Source organism: Plectropomus leopardus, chromosome 18 (assembly GCF_008729295.1).
Source record: "Plectropomus leopardus isolate mb chromosome 18, YSFRI_Pleo_2.0, whole genome shotgun sequence".
NCBI lineage: Eukaryota > Metazoa > Chordata > Actinopteri > Perciformes > Serranidae > Plectropomus > Plectropomus leopardus.
The window spans coordinates 30,023,081-30,047,917 of record NC_056480.1 but is presented as its reverse complement, the minus strand read 5'-3'; the positions used below and the strand labels follow the sequence as shown (position 1 = coordinate 30,047,917).

At 39.4% G+C, this 24,837-nt stretch overlaps 1 protein-coding gene across 4 annotated transcripts; it reads right to left on the bottom strand.

Annotated features, from left to right (window-relative positions):
- Positions 1–10,740: 10,740 nt before the first annotated feature.
- Positions 10,741–18,211, bottom strand: LOC121957659 (tRNA selenocysteine 1-associated protein 1-like). Of its 4 annotated transcripts, none has more exons than XM_042506377.1 (9): positions 18,044–18,211; positions 15,949–16,046; positions 15,773–15,887; positions 15,627–15,676; positions 15,341–15,472; positions 12,526–12,642; positions 12,217–12,418; positions 12,100–12,133; positions 10,741–11,773 (listed from the first exon to the last, which is right to left on the bottom strand). In XM_042506377.1, the coding sequence occupies exons 1-9, from the start codon at positions 18,065–18,067 to the stop codon at positions 11,613–11,615; spliced, it is 933 nt and encodes a 310-aa protein (XP_042362311.1). In that variant the 5' UTR covers positions 18,068–18,211; the 3' UTR covers positions 10,741–11,612. The 4 variants fall into 4 exon arrangements, with proteins under 4 accessions (XP_042362311.1, XP_042362313.1, XP_042362310.1 ...); XM_042506379.1 differs by having other exon boundaries at positions 15,773–15,872; XM_042506376.1 differs by having other exon boundaries at positions 12,217–12,424; positions 18,044–18,208.
- Positions 18,212–24,837: the final 6,626 nt, after the last annotated feature.

The following is a 24,837-nucleotide window of genomic DNA, read 5'->3' as shown; positions in this document are numbered from 1 at the left end:
AGCTCGGACCTGCAGATGCGTCAGTACCACACAGTGCAGCCCGCGAAGACAGGAAGCTAGAGCCAGCCTTCACAATAAAGGCACGTCATTTCTCACTGCCCAAGTATCAGTTTCTATGGTCGCTTCATTACATGAAAACGAATCTAAACACTCAGACATGCTGGTTATTTGCTTAAAGTGAATCACTGATTTCACACTCACAAGGCTATATTGAGTTTTGGACTATTTTCTGAATAATCAGTGAATAAATTATGAGTAGCATATTTATCCTCCAGAATGTAATTACTAGTTGCATCAAGAAACTTGAGAGTAACATGATAGAACCTTCAGCCTGGGGAACCCTAGGCCTTTATTTCAAGTGAATTTGATGTGAAATTATTAGCACACAAAATGTGATAAAAACAAGTTTATAATGACAAACATAGAAAGAATTGTGCAGGAAAGGTCAAGAAACCTGAAGGGGCTTATTAATGGTACATGGTCTGCACTTGTACAGCGTTTTTCTAATCTTTAGACCTCTCAAAGTGCTTTCACACTACATGTCACATTCACCCATTCACACATACAAACACTGGTGGCCAAGATGACCATACACAGTGACACTTGCTACTCAGTAACCATTCATATGCACTCACACTCTGATGGCGCAGCATCAGGAGCAATTTAGAGTTCAGTATCTTGCCTAAGAATACTTTGACATGTTGCCTGGAGGAGCTGGGGATCGAACCACTGACCTTCTGATTACAGAATGACACACTCTACCTCTGAGCCACAGTCGATTACAAATAGTTTAATCACAGTGAAAATCGTTCTAACTAGAATTTACTATCTATTCTCTCCTTAACATGGTAACATAACAAACAATTAAGTAGTTCTAATAATGAAAGACATTTAATGTGCATTTGTTTATTTATAGAGCACAGTAATAACACTGTAACATGCCTCTGCTGTATTAAATCTATTACACCGTGAGGAGGGTCTTTTTATGCTTTCACTAGATCTTTTATCATGACAACACACTTATTCTTTTTACACAGACCTTCATACCACACACCAGTTAACCAGCCGTGACTATAAATACCAGCTTCAGGTGTTCCAGGAGTTTTGCTTTTTTGGGGGGGGGTTTGTTATAATGTTGTTGATCTCATGTTGTTAATGAGAAGAAAAATCGTATGTCACAATATTGAGAAAAATATAACTATAATCTGAAGGTGCCATAGCAAGCAAAATATTTCAGTCAATAAGTCAAGATGTATAAAATGACAACAGATTATTTAACTCATTGTTGCAGTATAATGTATTTACAACCATTGACCGTAGGTGAGGTGAGGTGATAATGTGAAAACTGATATTAAACAGTTTTTTAAGTTGTCTTTCTGTCTCATTTGAATGTTGCAAATACAGCTGGCATCAATGCTAGAATAAACACAGGGTCTTTCAGTCAGTTCAGGATTTATGGATTCATGTTACTTGAAATTCCATGCTTTTATTTTGAAGACCAAATGAAATAAATATCCGGTGTTAGTGTGGTCACCTGTTCTGACCGTGGATGAAGGCCCTGTGACTCAGTGAGGGAGGGCTCCACAGCATCTGGCCCGCTGATTGGACGCAGAGAAGTCCTCTTATTTCCTCTGAACAGCTCCCACTAACAAGTAGGAGGCTGAGTAATGTGGTGGTGTGAGTGATTCCTGTCTCATGTTGCTCTCAAACTTCATCCATCATTCATCAGCGACCCTGTTGGCTTCAGGAGAACACAACTCGTTTCTGGGTCACACTGAGACTCCTCTCAGAATACACACACACACCCACATAGACACAGATGCAATAATGATTATTTCAAAAAATAACCGCTATCAGTTCAGGCTGAAAGCCTCCCCATGTGTCCTGCAGGTTTTCCTGGACTAAAGAGTCTGACTTTGCTGGACATTATTTGGATGTTATATCTAAATCCTGATCTGACACTAGAGATTGTCTTCGAGTTTGGATATGGTAGTATGAGTGTTGTCTTTTGCTGTTTGTAAAGGCTGTATTACAGTGAAGTGATGCCATCAGAGCTTATCAGACTGTCCCAGCTGTTCTGTTACAGTTTTTCTCATTTGCTTGAACACGAGGACACAAGACTCTGATGCAAATTCAAAAATGCACTGCAGGAAATCAATGATGCCACCAGCAGCAACATACCCAAGCAAACCAAAACAAAAACTTTTTTCTACATTGTTGTACTCAATCACGATTTCCCACGTCATTCTTTTTATTCATTACATGAATATAGTTATGAATCTCTAAAGCACCTATGTGAAGCTCCTTTACACAACTCTTCAATCAGCAGTCAGTCCTCAGCATCTAGAAAAACTTGTGCTGATCAGCTTGTTAATGTTATAACTGACATTTTTAACATCACACTCTCACAAGAGACTGTTGCCTCCTACCTCAAGACAACCATCATTGTTCCTGTGCCCAAAAAGGTTGCTGTGTCTAGTCTTAATGACTACCGCCCTGTGGCTCTTACCCCCATCCTGATGAAGTGTTTTGAGAAACTGGTTTTCGCGCACATCAAAGACAACATCCTACCAGCCTGCACCCCCACCAGTATGCTTTCAGAACCAACAGATCCACAGAGGACGCCATATCTGCTGCTCTTCACTCAGTCTTCACTCACCTGGAGAATCAGAACAGCTACATCAGGATGCTGTTTGCTGACTTCACTCAGCATTCAACACAATCTCTCCCATGAAACTTAACACTCTGGGCTTCAGTACAACACTCTGCAACTGGATACTGGACTTCCTTACATGCAGACCCCAGAGAGTTAGGATTGGCAGTCTCACCTCCTCTACATTAGTGCTCAACACTGGAGCCCCCCAAGGCTGTGTGCTCAGCCCCCTCATGTTCACACTGTACACCCATGACTGCACTCCCAGACATCAGGAGAACTCTATTATGAAGTATGCGGACGACATTACCATCATCAGCCATTACAAACAACGATGAAAGTTCATACCGGGAGGAAATCAACAATCTTGCAGAGTGGTGCACAGAGAACAACCTACTACTCAACGTCAGTAAAACGTCAGCAGCTGATTTAAGAAAGAAGGCAAAGACACAGAATCCTGTCTACATCAGTAGAACTGAGGTGTAGCAGGTGAACAGCTAAAGGTTCCTTGGAATTACTATCACTGAGAACCTATCATGGTTATCACACGTCACCACCCAGGTTAGAAAAGCACAGAAAAGGCTCTACTGCCTACATAAACTTAGGAAGGCTAAATTCCAGAGCAAGATCCTGGTTAACTTCTACAGAGGAGCAATAGAAAGCATACTGACTGGAAACATCACAAACTGACATGGCTCATGCACGGCCCAGGACAGGAAGGCTCTACAGCGGGTGATAAGAACTGCCCAGAACATCACTGGTTCCCATCTACAGATCATCAGTGACCTCGCTGAAGTGAGGTGTCTGCACAGAGCCCAAAGGATACTGAAAGACAGCAGCCACCTCAGCAACAGTCTGTTCACCCTGCTGTCATCTGGAAAAAGATTCAGAAGTATCTGCTGCAGAACCACCAGACTACAGAGCAGCTTCTTTCCCCAAACTGTGACTCCTCAACTCCTCCTTCAACACCAAAAGATGTAGCAGAATTTAGGATCAACTTTAATTTAATTTCTTCTTATACAACGTTTACGAAAAATACCTTGTAATTTGTCTAGTGCAGGTGCTCACTGTAGGTCTTACGAAAATGTCAACAACAGATGCTGGGCACAGAAAAACTGCTGTTGTTTTTAAACTTTCTTCTTTTATTAAATACTCAAAGAGTGTAAAAAGTGCAGGCGCACAGTGCAGCAGGGTTTGTGTTCACTAGAATCACCTCTGGTGAAAAGAATTCAGCTCTTGCTGCAAGCTTCTCTTTTTTAGCACAGTGGCTATTATGAGTATGTCCAGTATGGACACATGATGCAGACATAAAGCACAAATTACTGCAATGTTGATCAGGTTCATATTGACAGCTATATGTCTATATGCTATATGTATTTTATTGTCCATTGTGTAATGATTGACAGAAGGAATTTACTCACTTGACCAAAAGTTGTGTTGATTGATTGAAATATTTGCCTTTGGTAAATGTTTTATATTTTGTGAGTGTGAGAGCATTTTGCAGGCAAAATGTGTCACTTAATTTTAATGTTAATTTTAGTCTGTGTGCAAACTGTTTTAAAAATGCAACCTCTGAGTGGAGCAATGTGTTCAAGCAAATGAGGTAAACTGTAAAACCATGGACACAAACGTAACACTAAGAGTCAGAAGGAACAGACATGGCTGTTTGTCTCCACCTAATGGACGGCAAGTGACGTGACACGCTGTAAACCAAATCTGACATTGACTTCATTAAACGTTAACTAGCAGTGATGCAATCTAAGTTCACTGTCTATTAGTTTTAATCTATTGATATCCACATGTAACAGTAAACGGTAACATATGATACATCAAAATAACATTTTTAATTCCACTTTGAACTCCTGATAAACATTCACAATGAGATTTGTAGGTAAATTTAGATCCAGATGTTAGATTTATGATGGGATGATGGGGAGTCCCAGGCACTCTGAAGGCCTCACTATGTTTTGACGTGACTGTTCTGCAGTCCTGAAGTGATGAGCCTAATAATACAAATCCACACACAATAAATATATAATGTGTTAGTGGTACATCACAAAAATATAATTAAATAGGCATAATATAATATGTCAGAAAGAATATCACAGTAAATGTCATAACACTCATAAAAGTGTCATACTATAAAAAAGACATGCTTCAGCAAAAAGTGCATACATAAGATGAAGTCCTATCTTAAGTCTCAAAGACAGGAGGTATCCCATTACAGAAGCATTTTTTTAAACTCATCACCGTATCCTATCAGACCTCCTGTCTTACCTGAACCTGACAAATACTAACTGTAAATTCGAGTTTTCATTCTGTGTGTACCGGTAGACTACTCCACATGGACAGACCATAATATCAGGGCCTCTCACCTGTCATTGGTTAGCTAGCTCGGTATCATGACTAAAAAAGACAGGCTAACAATTTAACCAAGACACAGTGGAGGAGAGGCAATCCCACTTTTTGGGAAGTTGTTTTGATTCATTATCAATTCAAATTAATAAATTCTTTTTTTTTTCAATATTTATCGAAAAGTAAAGCATCATTATGCGATTTGAGTAGCCTTTCAATCATATTGCAGCATTCATGTTGTTTCCCATCTTAATTATGATAGCCATAGAGACATAGCAACAGCAGTGCTGCTATTTTGAATTTGGGACAGTTATTTTGAATTTGGGACAGGGTCTATAATGTCTTAGTATGTCTAAGTATCCTAACGAGGGAATCCCTAAATAAGGGCAGCTGAGAAGTAGCTGAATTCCTATTCCATGATAAGATAAGATAAGATAAGAATGCATGTTTCTGTAATACTGAATTAAAAAAATTAAAGGATGTCAGGGGGCCACCAGTAAGTCCAGTATCTCTGCTGGACAGACTTGATGTACTTTTAATTGATATGAGGTCGATCTGGTTTTGGTTCTGTCATTCTGCATTTTTTATCGCTCATGCAAATAAATAGTTAACACATACATGTACCTTTACATGCAAAGATTTTCATTGCTTTCACTCAGACAGAAACTGGGAAAATGGCTTTTGGGTATTCCGCACCCTTCACCTGGAATTTGTTGCAGCACGACCTAGAACTCAAGGAGCTGATGTCATTAAATGTTTTTAAATCTAAAATGAAAGATTCTGAAGCAGATTCTATAGTATGTGGATGTTTTTAGCCTGCCTGGTTGTACGTCAGACTTTATTTATTTTTTAAAGATTATTTTTTTGGCATTTTTACCTTTAGACAGGACAGAAGATTGATAGCGTGAAAGGGGGAGAGAGAGGGGATGACATGCAGCAAAGGGCCGCAAGCTGGAATCTAACCCACAGCTGCTGCAGCAAGGACATTGCTTTTATTTACTGGGCACCTGCTTTATCCACTGAGTCATCCAACGCCCCTTTAAATGCCAATTTTAGTGCTTGTAAATGGTGTTTTATCTCTCTATGTGTCTCTTTCTGCAGCTTTGTGTTTTCCCTGCTGACTGTCTTGGCCAGGTCCCCATTTAAAAGGAGTCTGTTGGGGTGTTGGTGGCTCAGTGGATAGAGCAGGTGCTCTATATACAGAACTATTTCCTCTGTATACAGGGCTGCATGTCAGCACCTTTCACTCCCCCTTTTACTCAGTTTTCCTATCTATCGATTAAAGGCATAAAAAGCGACCAAAAATTATCTTAAAAAAAGGAGATTTTTAATCTCAATGGGACCAACCTGGTTAACTAAAGGTTAAATAAATGAATAAAAATAAAAATGAGTCTTATATTTCCATTTTAAGCATCATTACTGAAAATCCATTATTGATTCCTTACTGTATGCATCATGATACATCTCTAAATCCTTAACTTATTTATGCAGTATTTCTGACAACACAGTTTAAATAATAAATGATAAATCATATACACTATTAGAAACGATTTCCTAAAAAGACATGTAACAAAGAAATGGTCAGAATGTTTTTACACAGACAGTACTCAGACCCTTTTACTTTTATTGTTGTAGCCTTATGATAAGATTATTTAAAATAATTTCCCCCTCATTAATGTATATTAATTTATAATTATGAACAAAACAGAATTGAGATGTTTACGCACCTAGATTGGAATCCACCTGTTGTGAATTAAAAAGACTCGACAAAATTTGGAAAGGCAAACACACACACACACACACACACACACACACACACACACACACACACACACACACACACACACACACATACCTATAAGGTCTCACAGCTGACAGTGCATATCAGAGCAAAGCAGCCATGAGGTGGAGGGAGCTGCCTGCAGAGCTCAGAGACAGGACTGTATAGAGGCACAGATGTGGGGAAGGCTACAAAAAATTCTGCTGCGTTGAAGGTTCCCAGGAGCACAGTGGCCTCCAGGATTCTTGAATGGCTGAAATATGGAAGAATCAGAAGTCTTCCTGAGCTGGCTGCCCAGCTGCAACACAAAGCAATCAGAGGAGAAGGGTAAGAGCTTTGGTAAGAGACCAAGAACTCAATGGTAACTGGTTGAGCTCCAGAGATCGAGTGGAGATGGAGAGACTTCCAGAAGCACAACCGTCACTGCAACACTCCGCCATCTCAGCTTCATAGCAGAGTGACTAGATGAAGCCTCTCCTCAATGAGAGTCTCAGGAAAGCACCTAAAGGGCTCTCAGACTGAGACAAACAAGATTCTTTGCTCTGATGAAACCAAGATGGAAGCCAGTGCTCAGGAGCTCAGACTGAGCCAAAGGTTCACCTTCAACATCTCTGGAGAGACCTGAAGATGGCCATCCACTGCCATCCCAATCCAACTCTCAAGACCCGAGATTAAATGCTGCCAAAGAACTCTACTGCCCCTCCTGGATTGGCAACTAACATCTGAGCATAGCATTAGGACACAAGTACAGGCTGAGCAAGACTGTTTACTTTGTCTTTTGTTATATCATGTGTTTTGATGTTAATGCTATCGAATGAGTCGTTGTTGTGATCTCTTTGTTATTGGGTTACTGGGTAGTCTGGAATTTAGTTTGTTATTGCCTCACACAGACAGGGTCTTGCATGTAACTGAACACCCTACCACTAACCAAAGCACCTTATATACATATTAGATCACAGACATACACTCAAAATTGTCTGTCAACAGTAGCACACAGGGAGGGAACTTAAAGTTCTTGACTTTTCTTTGTTCCTTTGTCTGAACAACCACACGGTCAGCCAAGGCCTTTGTCGCGCTGTGGCCATCTTTGAATCTGGCATCTCGTTGCAGCTTCTGTTGTTAGTCAATTCACCTCTGCATCTTGGCTCACACCAACATACACTTTCTCTTTGTCTCTCTCTCTCTCTCACTCACACACACACACACACACGCACATTTACACATCCACACTTGTATATACTTGTATATATTAGTAGTTAGAATACATTGTGTGTTTTGTTTAATTGCCTTAATTGCCTTTCTTTTTGGAATAAATGTATTTTGGAATCATACTTGCTGTCTGCTTAGTATTGTACAAAAGTGTGGATATCGCCAACTACTGTGTCAAGAGCTCTGAAATCCTTTACCCTTTACTATTAATGTGGTAGTTTTGGTTATAATTATTAATTTAATTATTGATCAGGGTTCCAAATTGATAATTTTTTGTATTTTAAGACTGATTTTATTGCTACCATTTTCCCTCATTGTGCCCCACAAGGTGACTTAATGTACAAACCCCAATTCCAATGAAGTTGGGTCATCATGTAAAACTAAAAATAAAAACAGAATACAATGATTTGCAAATGCTTTTCAACCTATATACAACTGAATACACTACAAAGACTAGATATTTAATGTTCAAACTGATAAACTTTACACATTTTGAATTTGATGACTGCAACACATTCCAAAAAAAGCTGGGACAAGGGCAATAATAGACTGGGAAAGTTGAGGAATGCTCAAAAACACCTGTTCGGAACATTCCACAGGTGAACAGGTTAATTGGAAACAGGTGAGTGTCATGATTTGGTATAAAAGGAGCATACCTGAAAGGCTCAGTCATTCACAAGCAAGGATGGGGAAAGGTTCACCACTTTGTGAACAACTGTGTGAGCAAATAGTCCAACAGTTTCAGAACAGCGTTTCTCAACATACACTTGCAAGGAATTTAGGGATTTCATCTTCTACGGTCCATAATATCATCAAAAGATTCAGAGAGTCTGGAGAAATCTCTGTACGTAAAGCGGCAAGGCCAAAAACCAACACTGAATGCCCGTGACCTTTGATCCCTCAGGCAGCACTGCCTTAGAAACCGACATCATTCTGCAAAGGGTATCACCACGTGGGCTCAGGAACACTTCGTAAAACAATTGTCAGATAACGCAGTTCGTCACAACATCTACAAGTGCAAGTTAAAATGCTGCCGGCTTCTCTGGGCCCCAGCTTGTCTGAGATGGACTGACTCAAGGTGAAAAAGTGTGCTGTGGTCTGATGAGTCCACATTTCAAATTGTTTTTGGAAATCATGAATGCCGTGTCCTCCAGGCCAAAGAGGAAAAGGACCATCCTGACTGTTATCAGTGCAAAGTTCAAAAGCCAGCATCTGTGATGGTATCCAGGTATGTTAGTGCCCATGGCACGGGTAACTTGCACATCTATGAAGGCACCATTAATGCCGAAAGGTACATACAGGTTTTGGAGCAACATATGCTGCCATCCAAGCAACGTCTTTTTCAAGGACGTCTCTGCTTATTTCAGCAAGACAATGCCAAACCACATTCTGCAAGTGTTACAACAGCGTGGCTTTGTAGTAAAAGACTACGGGTACTAGACCTGTGCACGTGACTTCATGGAGGTATCAGACCCACACTGAAAATGTGTGGCGCATTATGAATTGGGGTTCGTAAATTCACTAAAATTAAGTCACATTATCTAACAGAATTAACAATTATTTTTAATAATAATAATATTCATATAATGAATATTCATTAATTATTTCTTATAGCCATACTTAACAATGGGTGACCCTTTTGTGAGGCCTAATCACAGAGAGGGTTGTCCTATGTTAATGTCTAATCCCTACAGAGATTAACTCAGTCTTGGAATTTTGACCAGTCATATATATGACCATGTATATTAGTATATAGGCTATACTCATTCTGCCATGTCCCACAATGCAATGCTCAATGGAAACAGAACTATGTAAGACTATAAAAAAGGATTCTGTGTGTGTGAATTAAACAGGTTTAAAGTCTCAGATGGACTGGCACATTCAGTCTCTGCTGTCAGTCACCTACACAGATTTGAGATTATGAGACAATGGACCCCTGGGTACAGGTATGCAAAAGGCCCCACCACCTCTCCTATACAGGATCAACACACAGATTTGTGGTTTTGCTTCTCTTTGTTTTGCGTCTCATTATAGGCATTATGCATTTTTGTGGGTTTTGTCTTTTTTTTGTCTCTTTCTGTAGTTATCTTGTGTCTCTCTGCAGTTCTTCTGCATCTCTTTGATCATTATGAGTCTTTCCTGGAGGGTACTTATTGCAGTTATTACAGTGACATTTTGCAGATGAAGGCAAGGGGGCCCCTGACTCCTTGGGCCCCTGGGTCTGTGCCTGTTCTGCAGGGTCCACACTGACCTAACGTGTTTCTCACAAAAAGAGTGTGTAGTTAATCAAAATAACTTGATCCAAGATGAACAAACGCTTGTTCATGTGTCAGTCCTTCTTCACCTGGATCCTGCTGACAAGACCACCTGAGGTCACTGACATCACATGGAACCTATTTGAAGCCAGACAGAGGAGGAGGACTAGAGACTGGAGTTTAAACTTAGTTTAACTAATCCAGACTAATATTATGTTAGTCTGCTTCAATTAGCTCTCATCTATTAGATTGGCTGTGTGCTGATGATGGTGGACTGGCTCTGTGGTGGCCCCAGTTGAACTAAAAACGAAGAACACATTTCAGAGATTCATTCATTTCTATCTGATGCCAAATCCTCTAAAGACATCAGTCTGCACATTTTCTGCTTCCATAAGTCATATAGATAACACAACATTTCACATTTCTCATTTATGAAGTCACCTTTTTATTCGTTTACTCTTTGTGAAAATTTAAAAGAAATAACACCATTCACTTTAAATCATTTTTATTTAATTAACATGTTCTCATCTAAACAAAAATGGTTAATGTCCCTTGTGTGTGGGTCATGATGCAGTTTTTGTTAAATAAGGTGAACTTTTGCACATTCAGGTTTAAGGTGGTGTTAAAGACAACAGCTCCCGATCTACTTTAAACTAGATCTGAAAAACTAAAAAACTCATCAAGCATCTGTTCACACTGTCGTATCTTCTCCTGTCTGAAGGACTGTTGAAACACAATGATGATTGGTCAAACTGATTTTCCACCAGCACATCACTGATGTACTGATGTACTGACGGTAGTGGATCTGCTGCTGAGTCTGTACGCTCTTCTTACAGAGGATGTGTGTAATGTAAAGAGTGAAGGAACATTTGGGCTTTTGATGACTTTGAACTGAAGAGAGATGGATCCAACCAGGGGGGCAGAGACTGAATGCACTGAAAACACAACTTTCACCATCACACACATTTTCCTCCGCGTAAATGACATCATATAGCATGTTGACTGGACCTTTAGACAGGGATGTCAGTTTATCTTCTGAACACCAACACAATCCTGTATGAGGTCAACTCCTTGTGTAGGAGAACCAAAGTATCGATTCATGTCTGGTATTTCTTTTCTTTGGCTCTGTTTACATTGATGTCATTCTAGTTTCTAAGATTTGATTGTTAACAACTGTGTCTATCTTTACATTTGGAGACAAAGCAGTGATACTGACAAACATGTAATCCTTTGGATTCATAAATAAATCAAAAATATTTTTTTTTAGATCCATCACCATGACTTGTTTCCTTTACGTCCTTAAAAAATAATCCATCCTGTCAGCAGAGAGGTGTAAATAGAATGTCCGCCGTGCTGAGTTTCAGCAGTAAATGGGCTCTGGCAGGCTTGAGGTCAGATAGTCCTGCTCTGCAGAGAAGTCTGCTGGCTGCCAGTGACACTCGATCAGAGCATTGTACAGTTCCTCACTCAGCTCCATGAACTTCCTGTTGGCCTCCACCACATCCAGCTCCGGACTGGGGTCTACAACACACACACAGTGCATTAAAAATGCTTCACAGACACGAAACTATGAAAAGATCCAGTCTCACATGGGCACATTAAATGCATTACTAAGAGAAAATATGTCATTAAGAAAACTTTTTTTAAATAGATACAGCAAAGTATTAAATATGGAAATAAACCAAAGGAAGGAAGACACATATCTAGCAAGGAAGGAATTCTTTGCAGCTGTGTGTTGAGAAATGTTGTTATATAGATATAACTTAGGGATTAAACCAACGCATAGATCTATAAGTCAATGATAAAAAAAAAAAGATTCATTTGCAGATCCTGATCCCAATACCAACCTTCAAGTCCATCATCCTCAACAGCTTCAGTTTCCTACATAGAAAAAATAAAGACGTTAGAATGATTGCTATCTGTTAACAATGACTACCTGATGGCTGATTTGACCGAGCACTCACCTGTGCTGGGGGATACTGTGTGTAATCATACTGCTGGTAGTTGTAGCCGTAGCCTCCTGCAGTCTGATCGTAGCCCCAGGAGGAGTAATAGCCAGGATAGGCCTGCTGCTGGTACTGGTTGTACTGGTCATAGCTGTGTCTGTATGCAGAGCTGGACTGCCAGGATCTGTGCTCTGATGGCTGCTGCTGCTGCTGTCTGTTCCTTAAACTCCACAGGGAGGAGAGACACACTGCTTAACACCACCAAGCACTGCTTGTGCTCCTGGCACAAAGATATGAGCTTGCTGAAAAGGAGTGAGAAAAACTCACTTGTTAGCAGCCAGGCTCAGTCTCAGAGGTTTACCGCCGAGTCCCACAGCACCCTGACACTCATCCAACGCCCGCTTCTGCAGCCGCTCGTCTGGGAACTGAACAAAGCCACAGCCCCTGCAGATACAGACATGGGCAGGGTTTACAACGAGGGAGTTTGGTGGCAGGAGGAGAGAAAGAAATGAGATAAAATGGAACTAAAGTTGTTGCCTGAGTTTGAGTTGACTGAGTCTGGTCAGGCATTGTGACATTAGCAGTTTCTCGGTTAAAATAAAAAAACAAAAACAATGAGAGACACAGGGGAACAAATGATTAGATGATCAGCACCACGGGCAGGGCTTACACTGTCGTCAAGCTGCTGTCAAGGTGTTGCCAAATGGTGAACCAGAACCCATGAGGAGTAAAAACAATGAGTATGTTTACATGCACAAAATAGTCCAGTTTTCACCCTTATTCTGAAAAAGACAACATTCCTACCTACATGACTTATGAAAATGAATATTCCACTAACACTACAGTTAACATGCAGCTCTGCTTGCTCTGATTAATGTGCCCCAACATGTCGCTCATCACATAAAAATATGGAGAAGTAGAACAGTTTCTTCCCAGTGTTGGACTCCCTCCTTCCTTCCACCTTTTTGAAAAGTTCAGTGCTGTGATATTTGCACACATCATGCCTGTTGATATCCTCATCTGTTAAAGTGTTTAAAAGCAGGTGTGCTTCTCCTTCCCACCAGAAATGAGGGATGTTCGGCAGCATCTCTGCCACAGCTTTGCAAATTGTTAGAGTTGGTTTGTGTACAATGTATCCATGACAACGCGCTGCGCCGACCAAATGTGTGTTTGCAAACTGCAGAAAAAACCCAGTTCAGATGCATATTTCGAATTGGCTGTATATATGCCCAAACAACAAGTATATTCCACCTGTCATAACTGGAAAATGCTAAAGTTGTGCTGTAATTAAGATAGGCACTGCTTTTCAGGCCGTTCTACACTGACATGTCTCCTCTTTATCACCTTACATAGCAGTTTGTGTTACTTTGCTCCGCTCCACTCTTAAATGTCGGTAAAACAGGTATATTGGCATGAAGATGCATCAATGTGGACTTCAAATGATGTTAGATTCAAGCGGATATGTTGGCCTCTAGTGATTGGTTAGGGAAAAGCAACACCCTCTCCCTCATGGAAATGAGTCAGAGTGGGTGGGATGTTTGACTGAAGATGGAAACAGTTTAACAAGTTGACAATTCTGTCCAAAATCAGGGAACCAAAGCTGTGTAATTAGCACTAATTCAGCAGACTCCTCACAGAAGAGAATACAGCCCAAACTGCAATCTATAAATGACGCTAACTTCTGAGGGTCAGATAATGACAAGTGTGTTATCATTAGCTGTACCTGCTTTATAGAAGGAATTTTGTTCTCTTCTACAGACTCCTTAGTCAGATAAACATTGCTGAAAGACTGTGTGAGCACCATGGATGGTGTACAGAGAAGACAAGGATGTACAGTAAGACTGAGACTGTCTCATGGAAACAAACTCACGGGAAAACATATCTATACCAACGCACACCAGCAACACATGCATACATACATCTGATACATACAGTTTTCTGATAAGAGAAAATATAAGCGAAGTCAACTCCAGATGCACTAAACGCTCTTAACCATCCAAATCTGCTCTGAGCAGCTGTGCTCAATGATTAATCCCACTGATCATTAGTCATCTGTTAGCATAAATAACGCCCCTAAACACTATATAAGGGCAGGTTTAGTGCCGTGTGCAAAGACTCTGATGCATGGCCAAGACTGGAGAGATGAGCCCAAAAAAAAGCTGTAAGATGAGGAAGATGCAGTAAAAATGCAAGCAAGATGTAGTATTAAAAGTAGAAGTACACATGCAAAAAGGTTTAAATAAATGATGAATAAATGATTTAAAGAAAAAGCAGCAAGTCCTCATACATATACAAAACATTTCATGGTTCCAAATCTCATATGTACTATATTAGACCTGAAACCATTTAATGTTTTTTTTTGTTTGTTTTTTTGCATTAAAAATGATTTACACAAATGAAATAGTTGCCAATTTATCGACTAACTGTTTCACTGTTATTTCTAGATTTATGGTTTGTGAGAAAAAAAATCTTAATTTGTACAGTAGTTATCTAATAAATGTAATAGAGTAAAAAGTACAATATTCCCCTCTGAACTGTAGTGGAGTAGAAGTGGAATGTGGCATGAAATCAAAATACTCAAGTAATGTAAAAGTAACCTCAGATTTATACTTAAGAACAGTATTTAAGTAAATGTACCTAATTTCATTTCAGCTCTGGTCAGCAGAGCTGAAAAGCACTACTGTAATAATTTAATGATTATTATAATTGTGAAATGACAATTTAAGTGATCAATAGGCCAAGTATAGTAGCATCCCTTTACCCCTGAAATTTAATAATCCGGTCATAATAATTCCTCTAAAACATTATCTAAATTTATTTAAATCATTTAAATGCATTTTCAAATGCTCCTCAAATATAAAATTTATTTGTCCTTGTGTTGGGCAACAATCTGTGGACTGTGAAAGCGAGATTTTTTTCTCTTAACTTCGTAAGAATGCTCTCGACCACTCTTAAAGTTTTCTCTTAACCAAGAGAAACGTAAAAATAAGAAAACATTAGTAAATCCCCAAAATGAATGGAGACTAACAAAATAAGATCAAATCCTGGATACAAGCAAAACTACAAGAAAATTTGTTCATACATATATTTTTGCATGAAGCCCATTGTCTCCATATTGGTGTGGTGGCATGTTAATACTCACTTGGAGTTGCCCATGCTGTCCAGCACCACTTTTCCACCACGACAGGAAGGGTAGCGGTTGTAAAAGAACTCATAAAGCATCCCATCATCCACCTCTGGTGTCAGATCTCCCACAAACAGAGAGTACATCTGCCTGAAACCAGAGGGACATACTCAGGCTGGGCTTTTATTTTTGGCAGACACAAACACACATCATGTGTCACTGATAGGAGGAATCAATGATCTTTTTGTCATTACGTAGTATCTTGATGTCACCTTTGACATCCTGCCTCTTCATTTGGACTCACCCACTGTCTTGTTTCCCAAAGGTGGCTCGGTTTAACTTGAATCTTGTGGGCTGTGAGAGAAAAAAGTTAAAGTTCAGCATGCCATTTGTCAACAGTCTCAATATACTAAGATAAAAACATTGCCGCTGTCTGAACAATCCACATACCGGATTGGCTCCTGGTAAGGCTTTTCCGTTGATTTTGCGGAGACACCTCTCAGCTGTGGCCTCATCTGCCATCTCCACAAAACAGTAACCCAGGGCACCCCTGGGTGACGACACACTGTTAAACGTAGGAACAGAACAACCTCTAAAAGACAAGTGCTTGTGGATTCAGTTCTTACCCTGTCATCTTGTTGCGTATGATGCGCACATTAACCACCTGCTCTCCCATGGTGGAAAAGGCTCTGGTGATAAACTTCTCGTCCATGTAGGCCTCCAGCTGCGGAGCAAAGGGAAAAATGGGCTGTGAAAAAGAGCTCAGGCATCATTCAGAGCTGGTAGTGATTAATACGAGACTGTAGCTGGCTTTCCATTTACAAGTTTGAATTTGACAAGTTTAGCTGAACATCAAGGGGACTGGCTGATTCTTCATCATTAAAGTTTGAAGCAGGTTCTCAACATCATAGGAACAGCCTTAACACTGTTAAAGCTCATTTTAAATTTTGTGAAACCTTTATTCTTCTGTGAAAAAAATGGCAATTTAACTGATCTTCTTCATCCCATATGTTAATGTTTAGATTAAAATGATCAAAATGTTAATTAAATCATGTAAACCCTTGAAAACGTTTTTTTCCTACCTTTTCATTATTTATGTTTTTTTTGTGTGTTTATTTTGTGTCTTAAACCTGAAGGTTAAAATATTATCATGATTATAATCTTAACAGTGTTGAGCATCTCCATGCTAATTTAGTTCAGGTTTGAAAAATCTAAGAAAGAACGTATTTCTGCATCTGATCTGGATGAGAAAAACTGTGTGAAATTACCCTCTTGGCCTGTTTTCTTTCAAGAGAAGAAATGATTGACATCTCTTGAAGGGAGATATCTTTACGATCTATGTAGGCAAGTAAGGTTTGTGGAAAACACCTCACATCCTCTTAATAACCTCCTTATCAAACAGTGGAGCACTTTCAGTAAGATACTGATCCAGCTCCACTGGGACCAGGACAACTTCCTACCAGCTGCAATCTCACTGTACAACCCGTCCTCTCTTTGGCACCGCCTCATTATTCTACCTCTCTGTTCAGGACCTCATGCTCCCCTCTCACACTGGACCCACACACCTTTACTTGGGTCTGAACCTTTGAATCTTTCCACTACAACAGTTCTGTCTGCTGTCAGGCAACATACACCTTTCATTCTATTCAAATGGTCTTAACCATAACTGCACTACTTCTGAATCGAATGCACTTCATTTTGAATGCTTAAAATGAATGATTAAAATAAAATACTATGTATATGTAAAAAAAAAAAAAACTAAACAAAAAACCCAAAATAATAGTAAACATGTATAACAGATTTTCAATAAGCAGCCCATGTTCTTACTGTTTTTGATTTCTACCTTCAGCCCATTCCACAAAAACACACCACAAATAGACACACACACACACACACACACAAACCTTTTTCCCAATTTCTGTTTGAAAGTTTTGGGCAGAGAACATAAAGCATAACATTTTCATGTACTCTTTCTGTAATAACATTACAGTAAAATGTATATTTCATCCTGCACTACTTGCACTATGTTCACCTCACACATGTACAGAAAAACTCTCCTACTTTGACTGATCGTTAAGTTATTGTTAATAACTATGCTAACTACTGAGCTGATGAAGGTTTTTTTCTTGGTCTCATATTGATAAGTTATGTTATTGTATATTTGCCAGGATTCATACAGAGACATCCATCGATCGGCACAGTGAGGCGACATGGAGAGAAAAACATTGAGAAGCCCTTTCTTCTATTTGTGAGAATAGAAGAAAGTTTTCCCGTGACATTTATCTCTGTACGCTGCTGGACCTGGGTAACGAATTTCGTTCCGTCATGTTTTTCACATGTTGGAATGGCTAATAAACTGAGACTGGATCCCTGCAAAGCCAGTTCAGCCTCGTTATATCAAACTTATCAGAGTCCGTGGCCTGTCTCATCCTCTGTGTCTCTGCACAGGAGGCCAGAGCTCAGGCTTACCGTGAATGCAGTGCTACGTGCTGCATTACTGCTTTGCCGAATAACCACAATTAATCACCAGTCTATCAGCTAACGTTACTCCGTATAAAGTCTTCACTGACGAACTGGCTCGTATTATCTGTTGCTTTTCTAAAGGGGCTTTTAAATTACGCTCCAGTCACTGTATGGGGCTTGTGTTAAGCTAGCTCACACGGTGCTCACACAAAATCATTTATCGCGGTAAAAAGTTGTAAAAAAAAAAAAAAAACTCACGTTGCCCATCCATAGCGTGCTCATGTTTTTGCCGAAGATATGAACTTTCCAATATGAATGTACTGACGGTGTAAATTAAGCGGAACCCTCGGGGCTGCACATGCTAACTTGCCTAGCACAGTGGTAAAGGAGGAAAGCGAAGCACATTAACATTACGTCTTTACGCCTCTGTATGTTACGTCATTGCGTCTATCCTGCCTGGGATAGACGCAATGATATACAGATATGCAGATGGTGAAAACTCTTGCTCTCTCTGTGGGCAGGGTGGTAGAATTTAAATCCATTCATTTTTTTTTCATTGTACAATAACAATAGGGTTTTCCCCCTAATTTTAGTTCTCATGTTTTCAATAATTGTTATATCACTTTTCACTTAAAAGATATAATCTGTTATTATGATTATACAACAAATATTTGAACTATGTTGTTGATATTTTTATTTCAATGGGGAAATTCTTTATCCATAAACAACATTTTTTAGGTTCACAACCCTCTTTCTGCCTTTTCTCGATTAATTTCAACTCATCGCTTTCCTCTCTTGTGCTTACAAACAACAAAAAAGCAATAGATTTTTAGACTACATCAAAAACTTATTTGGGGGAACCTCCTGATGTGACATTAAATTAAATAAATTATTATTGATTGCTTGCTTTTGTTTCCGTCTCTGTCCATTCTTTTTTTAATTTCAAGATTTTTTATAGATTTATGTATTGATATCATATATTATGAAGTGTGTAGAAAGTCACTTATCTGTGCCCTCATGTATGCATGTGTTCTTGTTGGCAATGTAAAAAGTACTCTGTTACAAGTAAAAGATACACTGTAAAGAGTCACTGTAAATTTACAGCAGGATTTCAACAGAATTAATCTGTTGAAAACAGTCAAAATTCTAATGTATTCCTACACAGTATTTCATTGCGAATCAATCATCCAAAGTATCCTCAATAACACTTTCGGACAGTAATGTCTTACATTGGAAGGGAGCAATTATGCAGCTAATGAAATGTTGCTGGTTGTGATTGTCGTTTGAGCATTTGCCAAGCTCTGCCAGAATTTGCAGGTGGAGGCACTCATGCATGTTGCTAAAAAAGGAAGTAGCTGGAGGTTTTGTGGCAGCTGTCTGCTTAAATCTACAGCTGCAGGCAGCAACCGCAGATTGCTGACAGAGGCTGTTGTTGGAGGTTTAGTGGGATCTGTCTTCCAAAATGTGCTGGTGAAGGCAGCAGGGCAGGTTCCTGGCAGAGGCTGTAGTTTAAGATTTGGCAGCAGCATTTTGCCAGAACCTGCAGGTTGCTAACAGAGGCTACAGTTGGAATTTAAATTTATGGAGCCAATGGAATTTTGCAGTTGTGGTTGTAGTTTGAGCATTTGGCCGAGATGTCCCCCAGAATCTAAAGGCTGAGGCAACAGCTGCAGTTTGCTGACAGAGGCAGTAGCTGAAAGGTTTGGTGGCGTCTTGTCTGCCAGAATCTGCAGGTGGAGGCAACAGTGCAGGTTCCTTACAGAGGCTGTTCTCCGAGCTGTCTGCCTGAATTTGAAGCGCTGAGGCAGCAATGCAGATACTTCTAGTATCATGTCAAAATCATCAGGATATGTTATGCTAGCTTGTGGATGTAAGATAACATTGTTGTTGTTAATTAGCTAAATATCGCTCCAAAGTTGACTGACTTTACCGCGAGGTAATATTTATAAATATAATATCATATGAGATTGTACCTATGATGCTGAGTAATTTATGAATATAATAAACTTTTATATAAAACGCAAAAATAATCTAAGCTAGACTCCTGCTGGCTGACTGCCTTGAATCTGAATTGCTGGCATTAGCTTAAACCATTCTTAAAATGTGTAAGTTGTGCCAACCTTGTTTATTTATTTATTCAGACAATTGTAGTTAATATATTGCAGTAATAACTTAGAGAGAAAAAAAATGAAAAACATTTTTTATTAAAGACCCCACTGTGGCCCTGTGTAGTCAGTCCCACTTTTCCCCCAATTACGACGCCCCTGCCGGTAACATGTTAAGAGAAACTTAAGTATGCTAATGGTGCTTTGTACAACTACATGTTGAAGGAATTCAGTCATTAGCTTAGAAACATCAGGGGATTATGACCAGATTCCTTTGGTTTCATGCTCTGCAAAACATAAATGTCTAAACTCAATTTTACTGCTATCCATCCCAAGCAGTCGAGGCCTATCAGGCATCTGCACCATCGTTGCCAACATAAGCAGCCAGTCAGGAAACAATAAAACCCAAACAAAAAAGAGCATTATTATTCTCACAGTAAAGCATAGCTGTAAATGCACCATACTAACTAAGGCATCACCTAGCATCAAATATGGGAAATATGCTCACATCTGGCTCAAAAAAAAAAAAAGATGGTGACAGCCAAAATGTCAAACTCAACACTTCAGAACAGAGTCCACAAACCAGTGGGTGACGTCATGGTGGCTTTGTCCATTATCTTTACCAGACAATGGGCAAAACTGGCTTTCACTTTGATCCATAACTTAATTTCCTGCTAAAAATCAAAAAAAAAAAAAAAGAAAAAAACAGCAAAGTTTATCGGTGTTGTTCCAGCTGTAGTGCTATTAATGCCATTAAAACAGTCTCAGAACAGATAGTGCCCTTCAGCTTACAGAAAGTATCATGTCATAGGCTTCATTCAAAACCATTCTTGACTAAAAATAAATTACATAAGTATTGATAACATTATTAGATGTAATGCTGGAGGTGGAGCTTTCAAAAAGCCAAAAGAACAATGCTGCCATGGTGGTTATCTGAGTGTGTTCACTGGACTTTATTGACTGTTACAGAAACCACTGGACTAAGTCTGCTTTAGAGGGAGAGCACTGCCCACTGCCAAGGAGAAACACAACATCATGTACATGTTCCATCAAAAACTAGCTCGGAGCACGTGAAGGCAGCATATAACACTGATGTGCACCACAGGGGTTGGAACATCATTTGCAAACTTGTAACACAAACCAAAAACTTGGAAAGCAAAATATCTGTTTGGGTGCTATAAACTTTGCATTGATTTCTTAATGATCCCAAGTTCAGCTCTGAGTGAGATGTTTTAGCCCTAAATTCCCAGGGCTAAAAGAGATGACCTCAGTGTTGAAGGAAGGCCATGAGTCCAAATGAATCTGTGGTATAGTACAGTAAAATTTGCAAGTCATGTTTTAACATACGCACGTTAATACACCTCTGTTGAGTAGGTTTTCATGTCACAGTAACATATTCTTGGCTCCATTATTATGTTTATGAGCAAAACATAAACAAAAGCCACAGAAGAGATATGTTGATTACATCCAAAAACAAGTCAGAGTATACTGTACAACTGTGGAACCTTCAGGACATATTTTAACCTGGAGCAGGACACCACAGACAGAAAATGTTACAATGTCCAAACATACTACAGATAAGGTGCTGCTGACTGACTGCATCACTTCCACCAACACATGATACTGTCTTATCTGGCAATCTCATTTTCAAATGCACAGACATCACAAGGTTCATGTCCACGAGACAGATGTCACCTTCATTTCACATATTACATATGACAATAAATTCTGATTCTTGTGAACTTTCTCAAGGTCCACAGGATTAGAACTGAACATTTGTAACTTAGGGAATGTTTGTTATTTATGAGAGGGTAGGGGGTGGTTCACAGAGGATATGCTGTGAGTTTGGAAGGTATTTAGTTTTCAAAAAATTTCCAGGCTTGAAATTGCTGTTTGCAAATTCTATTTTATATTCTGCTTATAAATGATATTCTAGATTTAGCATGACAGTATGAACCCTGTGAGTATAAAGCTTCGCTTGTTGATGAAGGTCATGAGTTGCAGCACAGTGTACTTTGTACCCAAATTATGTTTTCTTTTAATCAAACAAGTTAATATCCATGTTACCTTGTGTATAAGAGATGGATATATTTTGTGCATGTTTTATCCCATTTACACTCATTATTTTCTCACTTGCATAAGATACTATTGTGCACAATTTATCTTGTTCCAACAAGTTATTATCCTCTTTGCAAAAAATATTCTGATAGCACAAGGTAATCTTATTCGCACAAGTTGTTATCTTGTGTGCAAGATTTAAAAAAAAAAAAAAGCATTTTTTGAGACTGTAAGTGGACTTTGATCACACGTTATGTAGTTCAGATCAAGATAAGCTCTTTGTAAAGCTAGCATGACTTGACTAAATCAGTAGTGTGAAACCAATCACTCACCCACCTCAGCTTGTACTACTTGTCGGTATCTGACACATCAGATAGAGTTTGCAGGAATGATCTTAAACACATAATGGAAAACAGCACACAGCCTGCATGTGAAATCATTCAGAATAAGAAGGCATGGTTACCAACTCACTATGTCTGAAATCAATGTCAGAAAAATGTTTCAAAACCAAATCAGATCTTAAATATTCAATGAAAGGTTCAAATGTCTGCATTCTCCAATGAGGGGCTGCTCTGTAAGAACAAGTGCACTATGGGAGCTGAGAGCTGCCATGATAACTAATAATATGGTTTTGGATCTGAGATGCCAGTTTAATCACTGTTAATTATCATCTTCAGATAAACAGTTTTAACTCTATATATCTAAAATATTGTTCATCATTATGTATCAGCCTTCTTCCTCCACCTCAGTCTGTTCAGCCAATAAGCTCTTCCACTGAGCCAACCTGCACATTAGCAGGGCCTCCCCTCAGTGGACTGCAGCCATCAACCACTCATTAAATACACTTGTGCTTTCCCTACTGTGACAGTCACAGTGTCAGCCATAACAAAGGTCTGCTCACCTGGCTCAAGGGCTGGCTTTATTTGCTTCAAAAGATAACTGAGTAATATGACCCGGAGATATCTACTGGATGTGGCTGCCATGATAAGAGTTGGGCTGAGGTCCAATACACAAAAGTTACTTTTTTCCCCACTAATACTTTTCCTCGACCTTAATGGGAAACTTTGTAAGGTCACTTAAGAAAACACAACAACGGTGCAAAGAGGGTCTGACTGTACTTAGACTGGGCTGTGGGGACAGTGAATGTTATCCACATGTATGATTGTATCTTCATACAATTCCACTACCTGGAATTCATGGGGATAAATCTGAAGGCAGGTTTCCATTTTCCCTCAAACTACACAAATTGAAATTGTGAATATAAAATACGCCTGATGGAAACATGTCAATTAAAAAAAACAACTTCCCATTTATCACAAAAAAAGTTTTACGTTCCCCTGAGGTGGTATTTCAGGCGATTCTAAAAAGCCATAAGTCACATGATGCTATGGCTATGTGCTTGTCAGTAGGAACTGGCTCCTTCATGATGCAGCAGGAGCTACAAGAGCTGTTATTGCATCACATAACTCTTCAAAAGTTGAGCAGATCAGTTTTTCAGGAGTTTTGAATCCACAATTCCGCTGTGAAATTGTGGACTATCACCTCCCAGAAATCCCTCAGACGTGGCCACTTCCACATGTAAGAGGCTTGCCTTTCAATTATGGCTCCATAACACGTAACACTGCAATAGAAATAAAGCTGCTCATGTTTTTAGCATCCATCACCATGCTTCTTGGAATGTTATCACCAGAAGAAAAAGTGGTTCATCGACATTTCAAAAATATCCAAGTTTTGCACAGATCTGTAACGGAAACCCCTCTTGAGTGGACACAAGTGTGAGCATCAGCAGCCATTCTCTCTGACAACCATTTCATCACTTTTGGGACTGGTAGCATAGCACAGGGTCCGAGTGCTAAGATGTGCTTGCAGTAGTCCATCTCCAGAACACTGTCATCACTAAAGCAGACCCACGCTGTCAATATCTGCTTTCACATCATCATGTAACTGAGTGTAAGTGAGGGCGGATTCTCTCAGCACCACAGCTGTCTTTTCCTAAGTCTTTAAGAATTCTCCTTCACATCTTTCTTTGATCTCATGCTGCTCTCCATCCAAGGAAAAGAGATAGGAAAAGAAACAGGACATCATTTTTTTGTCTATTTGACTGAAGCCAATCTCTAGATGACCACTAAGAGTTTTGGGCTGTTTTGCCAACTTACGTCTTTCACCCTGAAGAAAGAAAGAACTCATCAACTCATTGAGAGTAGGGACGATATCATCCAAAGATAGATAAGGCAGTGAAAGATAATGGCAGAAACATGCTCACAAAAAATTACAAATAGGGGTTGGAATGTACACTGTTTCTGTAAGTTGATTTAGAGAACAGAGAACTTTTCAAGTGATATCTTTCTTGTATTTTTTCTTGAGCTAAAAGGTCTTAAAAATCAAAATATATCACAGTAATTTGGTATCTCAAGGAAACTCAAGTTATCACCACTGGAAATAGGAGGATAATTAAGTTGTGATCTCAAGCAAGCTTTCTCCTGACCATCCAAATAAAAGCTGATGTCTGTGAGGTGACTTCCAACAACCTGTGCAGCCGTGTTGGTCTCATCCACACTCATCCACATCGTTCAGGCTGCTATTCTGGTGCCATCTTTCTTAGATGTAGCTGAACAGATAACTAGACTTACAGGTAGAAGACATGTTAAACATGTTTTTCTCCCCCAGTTTTACCAAAACAAATAAAAAAACAAACAAACATAAATGGCACAACCGCACACGTGTTTGAATCGCTGAACAAATCACAAATGTGGGCTGAGATGCAGAGGTGTGGAACCACATCAGAAAAACTAACAGTACAGATTATTGTTCTATTTCATGGTGCAAAATCATTGGAGATTCTCTCCCAAGCTTCATAGGAAGACATATTGTTCACTCCAGTTACATACA